Source organism: Rhinoderma darwinii, chromosome 3 (assembly GCF_050947455.1).
Source record: "Rhinoderma darwinii isolate aRhiDar2 chromosome 3, aRhiDar2.hap1, whole genome shotgun sequence".
Classification (NCBI taxonomy): domain Eukaryota; kingdom Metazoa; phylum Chordata; class Amphibia; order Anura; family Rhinodermatidae; genus Rhinoderma; species Rhinoderma darwinii.
Window position 1 is genome coordinate 25,793,652 of NC_134689.1, and position 23,222 is coordinate 25,816,873.

The window sequence follows — 23,222 nt, forward strand, 5'->3', positions numbered from 1 at the left end:
AGTGTAGTTCTTAACAATTAGAACCAGTAGATGCTGAGGTTCAGCATCTGTGTCAGCACAAGGTTCACGCCTTGAAATCTCCACTTGTACCTGTTTCCTCGATCCTGGGTCTTCCTCATCTTCCACTCTTGAAATGTCATTGTGACATCATGCAGTGAGGTCACAATGGTCTCCTGTATGAGATGATGTCACATGTACAGAAATGACAGCTCCTGACAAGAAGTGACATCTTTTATTGACATTTAGAGCAAGTAATTACAATATCCGGTGCACATTAGTCAACATTGACGCCTAGTAGAGCAGAAATGAACAACACTCCTGCCCCCTTTTGCTGCACTTCACTTTGTCACAGGAACAGTAGCTATAAAACCATTAACAAAAAGGCAATCAATAATAGCAACCAATCAGATTCCAACTTTAGTTTTTACAATGCGGATGGAAAGTGAATAAAGTGATCTGATTGTAGCTGCTACTCTATCTGTCTATCATCTATCTATCTATCTCAGTAAGGTATGGGGGGTCCCAGCGGTGGAGCCCGAGTGCTCAGACCATTATCCCCTATCCTGTGGAAAGGTGATAATTGTCTATTCTGGGAAAACCCCTTTAAGATGTCCATACACGGGAACCATTCTATAGTTCTCATATGGTTATTAATTATTATTAATGATGTACATGTATCATTTATCGGTGGGATGTAGTTCCCACACAATGCGTAGATGTACATCATCATGATCGGGCGGGCACAACAGCTGACCACACCAATTTTCCACCCAATCACCAGCAGGAGTGTTGCAGTAATGGCCGAGATTTGAAGAAAACCTTGTCCAGCCGCTTAACCCCTGATTTAACGCAAACCGTACCAATCATCATGCGGACAAGAGGAGAGGGCTCCCTATGCAGGAAGGAGTGTCCTCAACCCCTGTTCATCCTCACTACTCGACAGCAGTGAAGAGGACATTAAAAGGAGCAGCCGTCAAGCATGTACGCTGCTGCTCTATTAAGTTTCTATGTAAATGACAGAAACAGCCTAGTACAGCGCTCGGCCGTTTCAGTCAGTCCCAAAGACATTGAATAGAGCGGCGCGTGTATACTTTACCGCCACTCCTTTCTAGCTCCTCACTGCGGGGGCTGCTGTGAGGAGGAACGGGGGTTTGGGATTAGTGGGGGTTCTCGCAACTGGTGGGGGTCCCGGTGATAGGCCCCCAGTGATCAGACAATTATCACCTATCCTGTGGATAGGTAATAGTTGTTGATTCTGAGACAACTCATTTAACTCCTAAACATTACACTTTTGAGTGTGCCTTAGAGGCTATGTACACTTTTGAAACAGTTTTATTTTTTTAATAAAAATGTGTATCAGTGTGTTTTGTGCAACTTTCTAAATACTTTTTATTAAAAAATGATTTTAACTTTTTGAGATACAGCTGCTTTATATCCTGTATACAGAGCACTGAATCCTGTATTCGTCACGTCAGCGGCACTGACGTGTTCAGTGTCAGCGGGTCCTGTGTGTCTCTGACATGCAGAATCGAGCTGTTACCAATCACTTCTAAGTTCAAAACTGTCACGACTATGGGGTATGTGGACCCACTAGGCCGCTCCGTCGTAGCGGAGTAGCATCTGGCCTAACTACAATCAACGGTAGTCTTTTGGACAAGAGTACCTGGGTAGAAGATTTGGCAAACACTCGGTGTAGCAGGCACTAGGCATTGCAGACACGTGGCACAGATGACATTTGGCACAGATGACACTCGGCCCCGACACTAGATTTTGCTCTGGAACAAACACAATTACTGGATACGGGGTACAGTAAACGGGAACACAGGATACAACTAAGGGACCATTTGCAATGACGAACATGGGCAGACACAAACACTCAGGCAAGAAAAGGAAGGGCAGAGCCCATTTTAAACTCCAGAGTGTATAGGGATTGGCTAGGGAACTGTGCACTGGTGCGCACGCTGGCCCTTTAAGGACAGGAACGAGCGCGCGTGCGCACTCTACAGGCATCAGTGGAGAGCTGCATCCCCTAAATGCCGCCGTCTCTGGGGAGGGGTACACCGGTATGAAGAGAGGGTCCTGCAGTCACGGCTGTCGGTAAGTGGGGTATACCGGCTGTCAGCGACTGCGGGCACAACAATAACTTAGATGTGATCGATAACAGGTGGATTCTACATGACAGACACGCAGGACTCGCTGACACTGAACCCGTCAGTGCTGCTGACCTGGCAGATTCATGTCTCGGCATACAATACAGCTGCTCTATACAGAATACAAAGCAGCTGTATCTAAAAAGTAAAAATAATTTTTCATAACAAGTATTTAGAAAGTTGCACAAAACACACATTTAAAATAAATATAAATAATAGTAATAATTTCAAAGTTGTACATAGCCTTTAAAAACGCTATTTTTCAGGAATGCTTATCTGATAGAATCACTTAATAGAGCATGAACTCAGCACAGATCTTTAATTCGCCTTCCATCTGTCCTCTATTTATTGCTATGTGCGCTATGCTATAAAAAAAAGTTTGAGACAGATGGAATAGAGCGTTACTGCCACATCAGACTACTGTAGTCTGTAACCATGGAGACACATAGCTTTTCATAGGAGCTTTAGACCCAAAACAGTAGGAGATTATTCGGAATATTCCCAACTGTTTTCATAATTTTATTTTAAATGCACTGGAGCAATAAAGGTATTGGTTGTAAAAAAAATTTGGTTGCAAAGCTGTACTTGTTATTTAAATATTCTTTAATCCATTTCACAGGTTGACAAACATCGGTTGCCAATTTGGAACCCAATGGGCAATAAGATTGAAAGCACCCCGACCCCAAAACTAAGTTTAACGGCTCACAGATGGTGACACTTTGCTTAGTAAAAAGAATGTTCTAAAATAGCCCCTAACGCCGCCACCTTTTTTATATTCCTATTTATGTGCAGGCAGACGAATTTTACGACTCGAGCTATAAAAAGCCTCTCTACAAGTATTTCTTCCTATCAGGATCGGCTAAGATAACCCAGCGGGAATATGATAATGACTGCCTCCACTGTATTTACTTTCATGAGAGATTACTTTTTCCACCATCCTAATGTAAAATATTGCAGAATTGCCTTGGAGAGCTGGAAATGTAAATGTACTTTCCATAATTTATGTTAATCTCCTTCCTGTATGAATAGCCCAGCAGGACTGCTAGAGATAGACTATAAAATCGCGAACATAAATGAAACAGACATGAATGAGCTGCAAAATAAGCTTTTATTGAGCCAAAAAAGTGAGTTTTATGCACACAAAAAAAAAAATAGCATTAAAATAAGTTGCATCTTGAGCACTGTTTTGCTGTATGGAGCAGATACTTTATAGTGGACATAGATGAAGCATTGAAAGACAGATAAATATACAGCCGCCCTGCTATTTTGCTGGTCCACTGGAAAGTGTTATTAGCTAGAAGGGATATTTGTTTCAAAAGCAATCTGAACCATCAGTGGTTTATTAAAAGGGATGGGGTTAATGGCAGGCAGAAGAGGCAGCTTAAAGTGAATGCCCTTAAATACCATTTTGTTATTCTTTGATCTAAATCTTTATAGAGTTCAGGGCTTTGTTTTTCTGATACAGAGCTCCAAATTTCCTGCATAGACATAAACTTAAAACATACAATTCTGGCTATCTGCAGCCACCACTGGGGGGAGCTTAGTGCTTACTGTTATCCATTCAACTCAATAGTTAATCAGTATGCAGTAAGCTCCCTCTTGTGGTGGCTGCAGGCCGCCAGAATGTTATGTTTTAAACCTATGTCTATGCAGGAGATTTAAATGGACACTAACTTTTCAAACAATTTATACTACTCTAATAGTATATCTGATATAGATAGACCTTGTAATGTAATTACTGTTAAAATTTTTGTTGTTTTATCCATGCAAATTCTGTGTAAAGTTACTGCCACTAGGTGACTCCTTTCCTGTAATCTACTGTCCACCCCCTGTTGTCAAGCCATCGTTCTTCACTGCCTGCCAATACAAGTCTATGGATAGAGGAGGAGGGAGCAGAGAGAGAAAGAGACACAGAAATACTGCCCATACATGTCTACGGAGAGGGGTGTGGGGAGCGGGGAGCAGAGTAAAAAGGACACAGACAGACGTGCTGCAGCTTCCTGGTAAATGTCATTGTCTCATCCCTGTGCTGGTGACAGTATATATGTGTATATATATATATATATATATATATACACAGTGAAGGAAATAAGTATTTGATCCCTTGCTGATTTTGTAAGTTTGCCCACTGTCGAAGTCATGAACAGTCTACAATTTTTAGACTAGGTTAATTTTACCAGTGAGAGATAGATTATATATATAAAAAAAAAAAAAAAAGAAAATCACATTGTCAAAATTATATATATTTATTTGCATTGTGCACAGAGAAATAAGTATTTAATCCCCTACCAACCATTAAGAGTTCAGCCTCCTCCAGACCAGTTACACGCTCCAAATCAACTTGGTGCCTGCATTAAAGACAGCTCTTACATGGTCACCTGTATAAAAGACTCCTGTCCACAGACTCAATTAATCAGTCTGCTTCTAACCTCTACAACATGGGCAAGACCAAAGAGCTTTCTAAGGATGTCAGGGACAAGATCATAGATCTGCACAAGGCTGGAATGGGCTACTAAATCATAAGTAAGACGCTGGGTGAGAAGGAGACAACTGTTGGTGCAATAGTACGAAAATGGAAGACATACAAAATGACTCAATCGACATCGATCTGGGGCTCCATGCAAAATCTCACCTCGTGGGATCCTTGATCCTGAGGAAGGTGAGAGCTCAGCCGAAAACTACACGGGGGGAACTTGTTAATGATCTCAAGGCAGCTGGGACCACAGTCACCAAGAAAACCATTGGTAACACATTACGCCGTAATGGATTAAAATCCTGCAGTGCCCGCAAGGTCCCCCTGCTCAAGAAGGCACATGTACAGGCCCGTCTGAAGTTTGCAAATGAACATCTGGATGATTCTGAGAGTGATTGGGAGAAGGAGCTGTGGTCAGATGAGACTAAAATTGAGCTCTTTGGCATTAACTCAACTCGCCGTGTTTGGAGGAAGAGAAATGCTGCCTATGACCCAAAGAACACCGTCCCCACTGTCAAGCATGGAGGTGGAAACATTATGTTTTGGGGGTGTTTCTCTGCTAAGGGCACAGGACTACTTCACCGCATCAATGGGAGAATGGATGGAGCCATGTACCGTCAAATCCTGAGTGACAACCTCCTTCCCTCCACCAGGACATTAAAAATGGCTCGTGGCTGGGGTCTTCCAGCACGACAATGACCCGAAACATACAGCCAAGGCAACAAATGAGTGGCTCAAAAAGAAGCACATTAAGGTCATGGAGTGGCCTAGCCAGTCTCCAGACCTTAATCCCATCGAAAACTTATGGAGGGAGCTGAGGATCCGAGTTGCCAAGCGACAGCTTCGAAATCTTAATGATTTACAGATGATCTGCAAAGAGGAGTGGGCCAAAATTCCATCTAACATGTGTGCAAACCTCATCATCAACTACAAAAAAAGTCTGACTGCTGTGCTTGCCAACAAGGGTTTTGCCACCAAGTATTAAGTCTTGTTTGCCAAAGGGATCAAATACTTATTTCTCTGTGCACAATGCAAATAAATATATATAATTTTGACAATGTGATTTTGTGTTTTTTTTTTTTTTAATATAATCTATCTCTCACTGGTAAAATTAACCTAGCCTAAAAATTCTAGACTGTTCATGTCTTTGACAGTGGGCAAACGTACAAAATCAGCAAGGGATCAAATACTTAATTCCTTCACTGTATATATATATATATATATATATGTGTATGTATGTGTATGTATATATATATATATATGTGTGTATATATATATATATATATACATATATTTTTATATATATATATATATATATATATATATATATATACATCCTGCAAAAGGGAAAACTACGAAATAATGGCATATACAAGTCATATAATGGCCTGCTACTCCTCATGTACACAGATAGATCAGCTTATTCTGAAATGTTAGGTACGCTTTGAAGCTCTGTATCAGAAAAATAAATAATATATAAAGATATATTAAGAAATCAAACAGCATAGATGTTGGTCCTAAAAAATGACATTATGATAAGGTAGGTGCACACATTTAAGCTTCGATGTAGGAATTTATATGTGTTTTATATATCACAAACACCGTTGTAAACTTTACATATGTAATTGTTCTACATAAAAGTTGAGTAACTTTTTAAATACATATAATACTTATCATGAGCTGCGACCTGTATTATAGTCCAGAGCTGCATTTGCAATTCTTCAGACTTCAGAGCTGAAATCTTACAGCATTCCCTGCTGGTTCACTGACTGCACAGAGCTGAAACTAGTGAGTTCCCATCTGGGAAGATTAGTCTTTACACCAGGCAACGTACAGCAATCTGATAGAGCAATATTGTATTGCTGCACCTGTTAGAATGTGTCTGTCAAACAGCTTGCTGACTATTACCAAATAAATTAAATACGAATGCAGCTCTGGAGTATAATACAGGCTTTAAATTACCATCAGTATGGGATCATTCCCTTAAAATTTGGTGCTTACATTGGTGCCTCGTGACAGCACCTGAAGAGAATGTTCACACGCGGCAGATTTGTTGCATCATGTGCAGGGATTTTTACAAACCCCAATCACATGTATAGAACAGTTGCAGCAATGTAGGCAACAAATCCGAACATACTTTAATACACTTATTGAGTCTATGTGAGCACAACCATTTTTAGGGTGAGTATTAAAGGGTTATTCCGATTTTAGACATTTATGGCATATCCAGGTTATGTGCTATAACTGTCTGCAGGTACCAGCTCTGCCGCTGCCCGCTGAATCAAGGCAAAGAATGAATGGAGAGATGGCAGCGTCCTTGGCTGTTTCTCCTATAGGACTCCCATAGAAGTAAATGCCCAGCTTCCTTTCCATTCATTCTCCGCCTGGATGTGGCAACCGGCGGCAGCCTCACCAGGTGGGACGGGGGGTTGGGGGACCCTCATTCTTAACATAGGAGCTGGGACCCACATTTTTCAGACATTTATGGAATATTCCACGGATATGCCATAAATGTGTCAGATAGGAATAACCCTTTAAGCCGCTGAATGTTGATTGTATCTACTCACTAAATGCAAGCAGAGGTCTTGAAAATGGTTAGGAATGGAAACACAAAGTATATGAAAAAGTTACAGAAATTTTTGTTTATATATACTCAAACAAAACATTAGGCTAAGAATAGAAAAAAACAAAAAACCAAGAAAAAAGAAATCAATCAGGTCACAGCTTTCAAGTCTTTAGTATAGTAAAACAGTGATCTGATTGGTTGCAATATGCCACCTTTTTTATTTGTGCGCTATTGTTTTTACACGAGGCTTAGAGCCTTTGCAGCCAAAATTCATTAGTATTCAAAGACGTATAAGGCTTTGCGTTTCCCGCAGTCTTAGGTCTATTTACATTAGCTGTTCGTGTCATTTGATAATCCTGAGATTGCCAATGTCTTGTGAGCATGCTCCTGCCGGTACATGGGCTGTTCACAAGATGGCTGACTCAATGTATACACGTATAAAGGAAAGATAGAAGAAAATACAGTGATTGTAAACAGGTATTTCATCATGTATTGGTTGTTCAGATATATGTATAGCACAGAGTTACCATTTAGGGCAGGAACTCCCAAACTTTTCATCATGGGGGAACCCCCGCAATTTTTCATGCTCTACAACTATATCAACTGTAAAAAATGACCGCTCTTGCTGTTGCTATCTTCTAGGAAACACCTAACTGGACCTCCTGCAGTTCTACTTTATCAACCTTAGATTATCATAGGATCCTATGGTCATCTAAGACCGGGTGCTCACATATCCGGTGATCTGGTGTGGTTTTCCTCTGGAATGGAGGGAAACTGATGTCAGAACTGATTCCACGCTGATCTATGGGAGCAGTACTGGTATCAGTTGCATCCGGTTTAACCTTCGCCGGAAAGAAAAACATTCCATGGACGCCGGACAGGTGCAGAATTTGTTGTCTTCTGCTCAAGCTAAAAACAACTGTACTGATGCATCTGATATAGGTGAACCCTGCATTGGTCTGGCCTAGTAGAATCGTGAGAGGTCCGTGTATTACGGCCTTGTGAAATCGTCCTAAGGGAACTAGGACAAACAGGAATAAAGATTGAATACTTCTGTTTTTTTTAAGCAGCAGCCATAGATTTGTGCCCTGTATATTTTAGGAAGACAAGAACTGTTGGAAGACAAAAAATTACGGAAGTGCCAATGGGCATTGTTTAATGGTACAATAGCATGTGAGATTGAACGTGTACCTCCAGGGTTCGGAGCAAGGTTTATAAAGTCCCATCCCATCTGAGCCCCTATCACAGCCACATATAGGACAGGTGGCCGCGCATACGCATGGCACTCTCCACTGAAGTCTATGGAACTTATAGACTCCCTTAGACCTTAAAGTAGAGAGTCTTCCCCACAGGATAGGATCACCAAACACCTATCAGATAGGTGAAGACCCCCTATATCCTCAAGGTGGTGGAGGCTCGAGGGCATACCCCATGTGCTCTCTTTATAATCCGGTCCTGTGTAGCTCTATGTTATGATAGGGATCGATAGTCTCTAACTGTATCAAATTAGGCAGAAGTCCATCCATCCATTGAATTCCAACACTTCCAGAAGACCATTCAAAGCACCACATTATCTTATGTCTCTATAAAGAACATTCAAAAAAGCTTTTTGGACTAAGCCACCACTGAATGTTTAGGCATCTCATCCTAATTCTCATCTTAATTCTTCCTAAAACTCAAACTGGTTATACAAATGGAATTGTGGACCAGATGAAATTATTTATGTAGCATGCAATACATCTACTGTCATGGTATAATATAGAATTAGCCCTGAATGTTGGGACAGAGCCATATTTACACCCGTTCTGCCCGACACAACCTAAATTGGCAATAGTACCGCCTCAACGTGCATATTCACCAATACCAAACAGCCCAGCTCCATCTTTTGTGGACCATGAAGTGGTTCAGTAAAGTTGAAATTAACAAAATATTCTTCTTATTCCATCTCCCCTTTGAGGAATACATATCATTGACCTACATTACCATCAGAGACCGCATTAAGCAAGCAGAAAAATGCAAATCAATGCCAAATAAGCCTTTTTTCCCCTTATAGTAATCTCCATATGAACACAAACATGATGTAACTGCAGGTACAAGCCTACAAGTCCGGAGATTCGGGCACATATTTATTTGCCCATCCTCGTGGTGCTCTGTTGAAGCTGGGTCTTTGACACATGAGGTCCAGTCCACTGGTGGATTCCTCAATTTGAGCCTGTAGTTCTTCAAATATATTTGGAGCTTCGCCACCGTTAACTACGGATAAACTTCCAAAAGGGATTGGCGTTCTGAAGAAAACAGTAAATATCAAGTATTAATAATCTAATTTGTTTTACACTGATATTAAAATTCTATAGGAAGTCTATAGGAAGTGCCCTACGTTGCCTAATATTATAATATGAGAGTGTAAATATATCTTGGCACACGTCCCATCGAGGCAATTGTTATGAGGCCCAGATAGAGGGGGCCTTATGGGCAATGTGAACTTGCATAGGGCTATCACTCTCAATCGCAGCAACATTAGCATTGAGAGGGGAGACACTCAGTCCATCTCTCCTACAAAGGATGGAAAGGAGCAAGAAAACCCAGAGCCCTCTAGTCCTGGTAATTTAGGTAATGGCAAGAGATGGACAGGTAAGGGGCAAACAAGCCCTAGGTCCTTGTGGCGCAGTGATAGATGGAATAGGAAGTGATGGGAAAGTAAAGGGTAAATAAGCAGTTAATGGTATGGTGCAGGAACCAGCTAAAGGGAGAGGGTCCAAAGTTTTTTTTTTTCCTGGGCCCATCTCGAATCCGCTCATTTTAGTTCACTTTAATAAACAAGAAGCAATATCAGAATAAACAAAGAACAGTCAGAGTGTACGGCATATCCGCGGGAGCTGTGGTGGAAGCCATGTTGCAATCACAGAGACAGCTATAACAAAGACATAACCGAATAGAACAGATAAACAAAAAGGAGACAATAAACCCAGATATACAAACCTGTTATATGTGCGGTATGTGACGTTGATGGGTGTTTGTGGGGGAGGTGGAAGGGACTGAGTGGCAGTTGTAATATGCTCAACACTGTAGCTCTCTACCCAAGGTGATCGGTATGATTTCGGGATGGCGGTACTGTTAAATCTCTCATATGGAATATCCTTCAATGGTCCAGAATAACCTGTGATCAAAAGTAATAATCTGAATCAGAAGTCGCTCTAATGGACTGTAGTCATACAACCAGCGCAAGCAAAGAGAATATCATCCAACACTGGAGTCAAAAGATCTTCAAAAGAGACGGAAATAAAATTATAACTTTAAATTAAAAAAAAACAAACCCTAAATGCCTTTTTAACGGTTCAATTCCTGCAGCCAAAAGTACCATTTACAGCATGACACTATTATTTATTTACAGCATGGCACTATTATTTATTTACAGCATGGCACTATTATTTATTTACAGTGTGGCACTATTATTTGTGTACTGTGTGACACTATTATTTGTGTACTGTGTGGCACTATTATTTATTTACAGCATGGCACTATTATTTGTGTACTGTGTGACACTATTATTTATTTACAGTGTGGCACTATTATTTGTGTACTGTGTGACACTATTATTTATTTACAGTGGCACTATTATTTGTGTACTGTGTAGCACTATTATTTATTTACAGCATGGCACTATTATTTGTGTACTGTGTGACACTATTATTTATTTACAGTGTGGCACTATTATTTGTGTACTGTGTGACACTATTATTCATTTACAGTGTGGCACTATTATTTGTGTACTGTGTGACACTATTATTTATTTACAGTGTGGCACTATTATTTGTGTACTGTGTAGCACTATTATTTATTTACAGCATGGCACTATTATTTGTGTACTGTGTGACACTATTATTTATTTACAGTGTGGCACTATTATTTAGTTACAGTGTGGCACTATTATTTGTGTACTGTGTGACACTATTATTTATTTACTGTGTGACACTATTATTTGTGTACTGTGTGACACTATTATTTATTTACAGCATCGCACTATTATTTATTTACAGTGGCACTATTATTTGTGTACTGTGTGACACTATTATTTATTTACAGTGGCACTATTATTTGTGTACTGTGTGACACTATTATTTATTTACAGCATGGCACTATTATTTGTGTACTGTGTGACACTATTATTTGTGTACTGTGTAACACTATTATTTATTTACTGTGTGGCACTATTATTTGTGTACTGTGTAGCACTATTATTTATTTACAGCATGGCACTATTATTTGTGTACTGTGTGACACTATTATTTATTTACAGTGTGGCACTATTATTTGTGTTCTGTGTGACACTATTATTTATTTACAGTGGCACTATTATTTGTGTACTGTGTAACACTATTATTTATTTACTGTGTGACACTATTATTTGTGCACTGTGTGACACTATTATTTATTTACAGTGTGGCACTATTATTTATTTACTGTGTGACACTATTATTTGTGTACTGTGTGACACTATTATTTATTTACAGTGTGACACTATTATTTATTTACAGTGTGGCACTATTATTTGTGTACTGTGTGACACTATTATTTATTTACAGTGTGGCACTATTATTTGTGTACTGTGTGACACTATTATTTATTTACAGCGTGGCACTATTATTTGTGTACTGTGTGACACTATTATTTATTTACAGTGTGGCATTATTATTTGTGTACTGTGTGACACTATTATTTATTTACAGAATGACACTTGTATTTGCATTCTCTTTGGCTTTGTTATTTGTATTCCATGTGGCACGCGTAATTTCTTACTATGTGGCAATATTAGTTTTTTACTGTGAGGCACTTTTAATTGCTTACTGCATGGCACTGTTATTTGCAAACTGTCTGGTCATGTTATTTGTGCACCATGTGGCACTATTTCCATAAAACAAAGCATGGGTCTAAATACGGACAAGGTGCCGCCGTATGTTGCCTCCATGAGCTTTGATACTGGTGGAGAATATCTCTGTAATAGGGAATATGATGCAGAATACCTCAATTTTTTGCAGATCCTCACAAAAACCGTGCGTAAAAAATAGTTACCTGGTGCTATAGCCCCTGGATTCAGAGACATCTTCATCTGTAAGACCTTTGCCGATTTCTTGGGAACATTGGGTGGAGTCCTGTTGCTTCCTGGGACTATGTGTATTTCTGAGCGAAAGTTTTCCTTTCCATCAACCCCTCCTGCGCCAGTTAAATTATTGGTAACTGTCTGGTCAGCATTAATGGCATTCATATAGCCCCCTACCTGGTAAGCAGAAAGTCATTGTGAATAGAAGTACTGATCAAAAATACATTTTGGTGAAAGCGATTTTGTGGGCTGAACCAATCCCTACACAGAAAACCCTATAAGACTGCAAAAACCAAGTATGCCAATGAGATTATTTTATGAGGGAAATCTGATAAAATCCTTAGGCTTCATTCACATCTGCGCTAGGGCTCCATTCCGACGTTCTGTCGGAGCTTACCATCGGAACGGAGCCCTGACAGACACAAACGGAAACCGTTGATTTCAATGGTGACGGATTCGGTACCAATGGTTTCCGTTTATCTCCATTTTGCAAGGGTTCCGTCGTTCTGATGGAATCAATAGCGTAGTCTATTCCCTTGCACAATGGAGACAAACGGAAAGCATTGGCACCGGATCCGTCACCATTGAAATCAATGGTGATGGAAATGAAAACCTATGGTTTCCTTTTTTGTCTGTCAGGGCTCCGTTCCGACGGAAAGCTCAGTCGGAACGGAGCCCTAGCGCAGAAGTGAACGAAGCCTAACAGGAATAACATTGCTGTTTCTCTGCAAGAGTAGTCAACTGAACAAGGTACAGTAGTCTGCGTTCTGCATTGCACTGCAGATTGGATTACTAGTTATACAATTTTAAAAATCTCCTGTCGTTTTGTGTTTTCATATCCTATGCATATCGTTGTGTTTTCGTGGTAACAGACTACAAACGAACCCTGTGTAGTCAGATCTTGTTGTCATATTGAAACCTATATGTTCCCTACTTGCTTACCTACCAAATGTATGTTAGTAAGAAGTAGGGAATAGATGGAATGGAGTATGGCTGCAGGATCAGACTACACTGGGTTCGTTTTTAGTCTGTTACCACGAAGACACATAGGTCTGCATAGGAGCTGCAGACACAATATGATAGATTCTTAATTATTTGAAACAGGTGGACCTTCCCTTTAATGAAAGTGTCTCCAAAGCACTGACTCACACGAACACAATGTCATTTACAAATGTGCAATGTTCTCCTGTATATACTTACATTGAAACGATTTGAGGGGTGCTCTGAGGTAAACCTTTGAACGCGCTTCTGCCGCTCCAAATACATACAAGAGCCACGGTTACGCTGTAAAGAGAGCTCTTCCATCATCACATCTTGGGGGACACTAACTTTTTTACCCAGGTCCAACAGAGGTGCTGTAGAAAATACAATAAACTAAAATCAGTTAACATAGTGTATAGAGGGTGTGTAGACTGTGTCAATCTATATCAGGCTTCCAACACAAGATGGCGCTCTTTGCCTTTCTACGACACGTGCATTCCACATTGAATATTCTATGGCCTCGATATTTACAGTTCCAGACGTAGCAATAAATTTCTAGCTGTAGTGAATTTAGCAGCACTTTCTGCAATTTGCTGCTAACATCCCAAATTTAGAGACCTCTTACTTTCTTATGTGCAGAAAAAAAAAATCCGGCTTTAAAATATGGAGGAAATTTACTGTCTTATGCGCCAGAATTCAGTCACAAATTGCACCAAAAATTGGAGTACATGGCGTGAGCCAAATGTTTTATGTGTTTGATACGCTTTTTACACCTACCTCGGGCGTGGATAAAAGGAGTCATAGAATTCCGCAAACTTAGACATGCACCTTTTTTTAGTTAAAAAATATTGGTGCTAATCTACACTAGTCATGAGGTGCAGCAAATTTATTACACCACATGCGCTATTGCCCTGGAATCAGCTGTCATTGACGGACATTTCTGAAAACGTTTATGGAGCCGAATCAGCCGATCCATAGTTGCCAGGGCTTTGACAGGGCGCTGTTTGCTGGGCGAGGTTTACCATGAAGTGGGATTTGTCCGAATATAATTTTTTTCAAAATATTACCAGATTACAGTGTTCACTATAAGGACCGAACAGTGAGGACTGTATAGAGTGAGAGAATTACCCATAACAGTGATCTGACGCCATTTGCAGTTAACCAGCAATTCTGATGTTTTTGGTTTTTTTACGGCGTTCACCGTGGGGGTTAAATAATGTTATTTTATAATAGTTCAGACGCAGGGATACAAATGATGTTTTTTTTTTATTACTCCAGGGAAAAAACGTTTTTTTGCTTTTATTTTTTTTGTATATAAAAAAAAACTTAATTTAACAGTTTTTTACTTTTTTATTAGTCTCCCTAGGGGACTTGCACTAGTGATCGTTGGATCGCTTGCACAATATACTGCTATACTTATGTTTGGCAGTATATTGTGCTTTTTCCCAGCTCCTATTAAGCCCTGCCTCTGGACTTAATAGGAACACAAATATGGCAGACCGGTGGGCCTTTAGTAGGCCCCCAGGCTGCCATGACAACCATCATCACCTTGCAATTGCGTCCCGTTAGCATACCTCCCAACCATCCCGTTCAGCGGGACAGTCCAAGCGCTGTCCCGGGTTGCCGGGGGTATGTCCCGCTGTCAAACTAATTCTGAAGCAGAGAACCATCAGCTCCCTGCTTCAGAATTAGTTCATAGCGGAGGAACAGAGGGAGCTCCTCTGCTCGCCGAGGGCTCCCTGGGCACAGCGCTACTTGAAGTACCTGTCCATTTATGAGTGGAATCCCTGGCCAGAGTCGGCAACGGGGATTCCGCTCAAGGATTAGCCTCTTATGTCACTGTCCATATATGGACAGTACCGTCAAGGGCTTCCCCGAGCACAGCGCTTAAAGTAGCGCTGTGTCCGGGGAGACTTCGGCGAGCGGAGGAGCTCCCTCTGCTCTGAACTAATTCTGAAGCAGGGAGCTAATAGTTCCCTGCTTCAGAATTAGTGGCTAGTCCTTGCACGAAATCCCTGTTGCAAATGATCTGGCTGGGGATTCCGCTCCTAGAGACATTGACGTCAGTGGCTCCTCCTGGAGCGGCATCCCCAGCCAGAGTCGGCAACGGGGATTCGCTCAAGGAGTAGCCACTGAGGTCACTGTCCATATATGGACAGTGACATCAGGGATTTCCTCTAGGAGTGGAATCCCCGGCCTATGCTCCCAATGGTGCTATTTACAGGGGGGGGTGGCACTATCAACATGGAAACTGTGGCACTATATAGGGGCACTATCTAAATGGCCACTGTGACACTATCGAGAGGGCACTTTCACATTATATATGGGCACTGGCACTAGGGGCAGATTTGGGGGTATTATACTGTATAAGGGCAGCTAGGGGGGGTTATGCTGTAGGGGAGCTTTAAGCTGTATGGGGCAGTTATGGGGCATTATACTGTATGGGAAAGCTTTGGGGCATTATACTGTATGGGGGTATCTGTATGGGCATTTTACTGTATGGGTCAGCTATGGGGGCATTATGCTGCATGGGGCAGCTATAGGGCATTATGCTGTAATCGGGAATTTGTTTGGGCTTTATACTGCATGGGGGCATCTGTGTGGGCATTATACAGCATGGGAGAATCTATGTGGACATTATACTTTATGGGGGCATTGGTGTTGACCTTATACTGTATGGGGGCATTACAATGTATGGTGGCAGCAAGAGGGCAATATACTGTGGCACTATCTACATGGGCACTGTGTCACTATCTATAAGGGCACTGGAACTAGGGGCAGCTAAGTGGGCATTCTACTGTATGGGGGCAGCTATAGGGGCATTATGCTGTATGGGGGAATTTGTTTGGGCATTATATTTCATGGTAACATCTGTATGGGCATTATACTGCATGGGAGAATATGTGAGGGCATTATAACTTATGGGGGCATCTCTCTCATACAGGTAAAGTTATTTTCTAACCACATCGTTCTTACCTTCCCCTCTTATTTCCCTGACTATGGCCGACGCCAATCCTTTCCTCTCCTTCACCAGGTCTGCATACGTGGGAAACATTGTCCGGCCTGGAAATAAAGAAGAATAATTATACCGCATCATCATTTTATCTAATCCGTTTATTACCACCAGACAATGTATTATCTCTTGTCGTGCACATAGGACAGAGCTAACAGCAAAGATGGGAAAGTAAAGATATGTGAATGCAGAGGGATTAGTGTTGGTGCTGGAGCTCGGGGTGAAGGATTATGAACAACGCCGGTAATTAGAAAGTGCAGAGTAGACAATTCTGCTTTCTTTTGATGATACGTGACATCATCTTTCTCTGTTTGTGAGTCGCTTATTATTGGTAAATTGCCTAAAAATCTACTAATCCTTTGCTTTGGTCTATACATCACAATGCATTGAGAATTGGTCATATAGGTACTGGTCTAGACCGGTTTATTTTATATATGTTATATCCCTACATATTTGGTATCCAGAAACCTTTCCATACATGCACTAAATGGACAAAAGTATTGGGACACCTACACATTACATCTCTGCAGCTATTGAGTCAGCAGAGCGTTGGCGACTTCTATGCATTATGCGCCTCAGCACTCGGCGCCCCCTCTCTGTAACTTTACGCGGTCTCCACTTCCTGGCTGAGTTGCTGCGATTCCTAAACAATTCCACTTTGAAATAATTATTTCTTCTGCAGCCACTGCAGCAGAAATGCAGTATTACATGATGTGCCAGAGTGGAAGTCGTTCTTACAGACCCCCCCCCCCCCCTTTATGATGATTCTTTTGCCCTCCTTGAAAGAAAAGACTGAACTATATCTATTGATGTTTACTGTGGAGTGCATTACATGGTTAAAGAGGTTCTCTGGATATGATAAATACTAAGAACAAACATCTGAGTCTCATGTCTAGAGAGCGTCTGAGAGGTGAAGTATATATGTACAGTGGATATAAATGTCTACACACCCCTAGGACAAGATGAATAATTTCAGAACTTTTTCCTCCTTTAATGTGGCCCATAATCTGTACAATTCCATTTAAAAACAAACTGAAATCATTTAGAGGGGAAAAATAAAAATAAAAAAACTACAATAATGTAGTTGCATAAGTGTGAACGCCCTCTTATAATTGGGGATGTGGTTGTGTTCAGAATTAGTCAATCACATTTAAACTCATGTCAAATAATAGTCAATACACAGGTGCCAATATTTATAGTGATTCTGAGTAACCCCATATAAAGTTCAGCTGTTCTATTAGGATTTTCCTGACGTTTTCTTTGTTGCATATGACAGCAAAAGCCATGGTGGGGAAAAGAGCTTACAACACATCAAAGGGATCTGATTGTTGAAAGGCATCAGTCAGGAGAAGGGTACCAAAGACTTTCCGAGCCATTAGATATACCATAGAACACACTGAAGATGGTCATCAAGAAGTGGATTACATTTAGCACAACAGTGACATTACCAAGAACTGGACGTACCTCAAAACTTGGTCCGGGAGGCTACCAAGAGGCCTACAGCAACATTGAAGGCACTACAGGACTTTCTAGCAGGTACTGCTTGTGTAGTGCATGTGAAAACAATCTCCCGTATTCCTCTTATGGCTGGGCTGTGGGGTAGGGTGGCAAGACAGAAGCCTTTTTTAACAAAGAAAAATATCCAAGCCCGGCTATATTTTGCAAAGACCTACATCAAGTCTTCCAAAAGCTTGTGGGAAAACGTGTTATGGTCTGATGAGACCAAGGTTGAACTTTTTGGCCATAATTCCAAAAGGTATGTTTGGCGCAAAGCCAACACTGCACATCACCAAAAGAACACCATACCCACAGTGAAGCATGGTGGGGGCAGCATTATGGAGCATGATGGAGGCAGCATTATGGAGCATGGTGGAGGCAGCATTATGGAGGATGGTGGAGGCAGCATTATGGAGCGTGGTGGAGGCAGCATTATGGAGCGTGGTGGAGGCAGCATTATGGAGCATGGCGGAGGCAGCATTGTGGAGCATGGTGGAGGCAACATTATGGAGCGTGGTGGAGGCAGCATTATGGAGCGTGGTGGAGGCAGCATTATGGAGCATGGCGGAGGCAGCATCATGGAGCGTGGTGGAGGCAGCATTATGGAGCATGGTGGAGGCAGCATTATGGAGGATGGTGGAGGCAGCATTATGGAGCGTGGTGGAGGCAGCATTATGGAGCGTGGTGGAGGCAGCATCATGGAGCGTGGTGGAGGCAGCATTATGGAGCATGGCGGAGGCAGCATTATGGAGCATGGTGGAGGCAACATTATGGAGCATGGTGGAGGCAACATCATGGAGCATGGTGGAGGCAGCATTATGGAGGATGGATGAGGCAGCATTATGTTTTGAGGCTGTTTTTCTGCAGCTGGAACTGGAGCTTTAGTCAAAGAGGACGGAATTATGAACAGTTCCAAATATCAGTCAATATTGGCACAAAACCTGCAGCCTCTGCTAAAAAGCTGAAGATGAAGAGGAATTTCACCTTTCAGCACGACACTGACCCAAAGCAGAACCTCCAAATCAAAAGAAGGGCTTCACCAGAAGAAGATCAAAGTTTTGGAATGGCCCAGCCAGAGCCCAGACCTGAAGAGGGCTGTACACAGTAGATGCCCTCGCAATCTGACAGACTTGGAGCGCTTTTGCAAGGAAGAGTGAGCAACAATTGCCAAGACAAGATGTGCCATGCTGATAGATTTCTACCCAAAAAGACTGAATACTGTCAAAGGGTAATTCAACAAAGTATTAGTTTAAGGGTATGTGCACACGGCGTAAACGGCTTAAAAACGGCAGAAAAATCAGAAGCGGAACGCATACAAATATCTGCCCATTGATTTAAATGGGAAAAACGGCGTGCATGTCACTTCTTCAGCCGTTTTTGGAGCCGTTTTTCATTGACTCAATAGAAAAACATCTCCAAAAACGGCCGTAAAAACGCGAGTTTGCTTAAAAAAAGGGCGGAAAATCAAGAGCTGATTTTCCTTGAAAACAGCTCCGTATTTTCAGACTTTTTTGTTAAGCGTGTGAACATAGCCTAAGGGTGTGCAGATTTATGCAACCACATTATTTTTGTTCTTTATTTCTATTTTTCCACCCTAAAAGCTTTCAGTTTGTTTTTCAATACAATTGTACAGATTATAGGTGACATTAAAGGTGGAAACAGTTCTGAAATGATTCATCTTGGACTGATTTAGTAACATGATAAAAACCTGGCATTTAACAGGAGTCTGTAGACTTTTTATTTCCACTGTATATGGATTAAAGGGGTTCTCTACTTTGAATAAGCCCTACTTGCTAAAAAGGACCTTTAACAAAATACAGTTCACAAAGTGTCCCTTTGCTGCTATCTATGGAGAAACCTGGGAGCTGGTGTTTAATATCTCTGCAGCGCCATCACAGGGGACTTTGAGCATTACACAGTGCTTATGGGTTATCTGTGTAATACAGGGCAGGATAGGTCCTCCAGGGCAAAAGACACTTTTTGTAATCACTTTCCACTCATGAAAATGGTTTTACTAAGCCGGAAAAATCCTTTAACCCCTTAATGACCGCCGATAGGCCTTTTCACGGCGGTCATTAGTGGGCTTTATTCTGATGCAATGGCCTTTATACGGCGCTGCATCAGAATAAATAAACAGAGCAGGGAGTTGTTAAATCTCCCTGCTCTCAGCTGCCAGAGGCAGCTGAGGGCTGGGGGCATCCCTGCTCGAATGTGTGAGATCGATATTAGTATCGATCTCACCCGTTTAACCCCTCAGATGCGGCGCTCAATAGCGTGCATCGCATCTGAGTTGTTTTGGAGAGAGGGAGGGAGCTCCCTCTCATCCCACCGGCACCCGACAATAAGATCGCCGAGTGTCTGTGTCTCAGATGGCAGCCGGGGGCCTAATAAAGGCCCCCAGGTCTGCCTGTAGTGTTTTACACGGACAGGCAGTAATACACTGCAATACAGAAGTATTGCAGTGTAATATGCGATCATCCGATCGCTTTTATAACAAAGTCCCCTAGTGGGATTAGTAAAAAAAAAGTTTCATAAAGTTAATAAAAAAAAATTTGATTTTTTTTTAAAACCCAGCTTTTCCCCTTACAAACTGCTTTACTATTAAAACCCCCCAAAATAAAGCAAAAAAGTTACACGTATTTGGTATCGCCGCGTTCGTAACGCCCCCGACTATAAAGCTATTACATTATTTAACCCGCATGGTGAACGCCGTAAAAAAATAAAATAAAAAAACAATGGAAAAATTGCTGTTTTCTGTGAATCCCGACTTTAAAAAAATGTGATAAGAGTGATCGAAAAGTCGCATCTACTCCAAAATGGTACTAATAAAAACTACAAGTCGTCCCGCCCAAAAAAAGCCCTCATACAACTGCATCGGAGAAAAAATAAAAAGTTATGGCTCTTCAAATATGGAGACACAAAAAGAAATAATTTTGAAAAAAAAGGGTATTTATTGTGTAAAAGTAGTAAAACATACAAAATCTATACAAATTTGGTATCGTTGCAATCGTAACAGCCCGTTGAATAAAGTTATTGTGTTATTTATACCACACGGTAAACGGCGTAGATTTAGGACTCAAAAAAGAGTGGCAAAATTTCTGATTTTTTTCTATCCTCCCTTCAAAAAAGTTAATAAAAGTTAATCAATAAATAATATGTACCCCAAAAATGGTGCTATTAAAAAATACAACTTGTCCCCCCCCCAAAAAAAGACCTTATACAGCTATGTCGACGCAAAAATAAAAAAGTTATAGCTCTTCGAATGTGCCGATGGAAAAACGTAAAAAATGGCTTGGTCATTAGGGCCCAGAATGCAAGCAGGGGGAAGGGGTTAAATAACTAGACATGGTGCTCTGTTATTGTAGCCTTACTTAAGAGAAGATATAAAACCCCCTTTAATTGAATATGGTAACATCTATGACATGATACTGTAAGTTGTCTTCAAAGAACATAAAAAGTCTATGCCGTAGCTTTAAATTTGCCCCAGATTTGATTCCAGATATTGTATCACACAGACTTCTAGGACTGCTGGATAAAGCTGGCTGAGACATTGAGAATGTGCTTAGTTCTGCACAATGACGTCTTATGGCCTTCTTCATTACAGCACAGCATGGAGGGCAATAGTGTCCATAACCCACAATGTACTCATACCTATTAATAGCATAAACTTAGGGTATAATGTCTATGCTCAGGTTTAATTATAAAAAATATATTGAAAAAAAACATAGTAACTTGTGGTTTTATGCAATTACTTGATAGAAAAGGGAATCTTCTTAATATATTAGGTAACTGCATTATAAGCAATTCCCTGGCGTATAGCTCCTACCCGAATTACTCCCTTTACAGATGAAGAATATTCAGGCAAAAGAAGGGGGAGAAGGTGAAGGGAATTCATCAGTGGGGATAGAGGAGACGGCCATCAACACCTCATGACAATTCTTCTAGTCCTACTATTCACCGAGGCGGCAACCAAGAAAGAACAATGGGTAGATCACCCAAACGTGTTGTGTGAATGATGGGTCAACCCACCCACCCATAATTTGGTCCTTTGGAAAAGGAAAGCAGCACCTAATGACATGGACAACTACTACTCTTCTGTTTCTTTGCACTAGTTTTGATACATCCCGACCGCTGGTCTCTTGATGTATTCCCGTGAACATGACTATTTAGCAATCACCTCAGGTTTCATGCATATTAAAGACAGTCTGGATGGCCCCTCATCCTTGCAAATGGATATCTCTAAATTGAGGGGTCTTTTAGGAAAAAAGGGAAACCTAAAATATACTTCTCATTTCATTTTGTTTTGTCGATTTTTACGTTTTTCTTAATATACAGTTTTCAGTTGTCTATTTATTGAGTCGCCTCAATAAAACTTCATGCACATAGCCGTATAACAACCTCTGGGTTGTACAGCGACGTAATAGAGCACCAATAGACATCTTTGGGGCCCCGATGTATCTCCATGTGCCTCTAATTTCAAACAGAGTCACATAGAGGGTTTTTTCTATGTCGGATTCCTTATAAATCCAACATAAAATAAATTGTCTCATGATCCATCGGAAGATGCATGTCTCGTCCTTCCATCCTTTTTTAAAAATGGTGAGGAAAAGTGGGCGTGGTTAGGCAGGAGTAGGTGGGGCCACCACCGGTCTGACAGATTTACTATAATTTATGCCAGTAATTCTCATAGGCGTATATTTAAATTTCTGTCTTTAGGACAGCCAGAGATGCGCCAAATTTATCCACACTTTTCTATATGACTGGCCAGTCTTAGTACATCTGTCCCACAGTGCCTATGGCTCCATGGTATAGAGCTACTCCCTGTAGAGTAAGAGGCCCCGAACAGACCCTCTGACATAGATAAGAGCAGAACCCTAGCCCTCATGCACAGGAAGAGAATTGGGAAATAGACTGCACGGCGGCACACAGAGTCCCTCTTAGAACAAGGTCTAAAAAAGATCTTCCACGAAACCAGACTTGATGTGAAATTTTTGCGTGATGAAAATTATTCCTTACCAAAAATGTTGTCACATAATTTAATGCCAAACAACCCAGACACTAATCCCACTTCTTAAAGAGGTTGTCCAGTTTGGGGGCTGTTTTTAATACTGATGACCTATCCACAGAATAGGTCATCAGTATGTGATTGGTGGGGGTCCGATAACTGGACCCAAAACCGATCAGCTGTACCGGCTGCCTCCGAGTGCCCTGGAAGCTATGCAGGGGTCGGTGCCGGTAGCAGAAGGCTCTGACCACTATATAGCGGCCGTGCTGCAGTACTGCGCCTGTTCAAATAAATAGAGCAGAGCTGCAGTAACCCAGTACGGCTGCTATACAGTGATCAGAGCCTTCTGCTTCTGGCATTGACCCCTGCATAGCTTCTGACGCCTGGAGGCAGCTGGAACAGCTGATCGGTGCGGGGTCCGGATTTCGGAACCCCATCG

General features: G+C 41.4%; 1 protein-coding gene across 1 annotated transcript; it reads right to left on the reverse strand.

Moving 5' to 3' along the window:
* Positions 1–9,287: 9,287 nt before the first annotated feature.
* On the reverse strand, positions 9,288–16,323 carry MYOZ3 (myozenin 3). The gene is made up of 5 exons (XM_075859904.1): positions 16,245–16,323; positions 13,488–13,642; positions 12,260–12,464; positions 10,169–10,346; positions 9,288–9,474 (listed from the first exon to the last, which is right to left on the reverse strand). Exons 1-5 carry the CDS (start codon positions 16,321–16,323, stop codon positions 9,288–9,290), a joined length of 804 nt encoding a protein of 267 aa, XP_075716019.1.
* Positions 16,324–23,222: the final 6,899 nt, after the last annotated feature.

Bases quoted from the DNA above. Each gene is read 5' to 3' on its own strand.
- MYOZ3 (XM_075859904.1), bottom strand. From the start codon at position 16,323: ATGTTTCCCACGTATGCAGACCTGGTGAAGGAGAGGAAAGGATTGGCG. The intron at 12,465-13,487 runs GTAAGTATATAC...TCTGCTTACCAG, and splicing joins ACCCCTCAAATCGTTTCAAT to GTAGGGGGCTATATGAATGC. The intron at 9,475-10,168 runs GTTTGTATATCT...TGTTTTCTTCAG, and splicing joins ACATACCGCACATATAACAG to AACGCCAATCCCTTTTGGAA.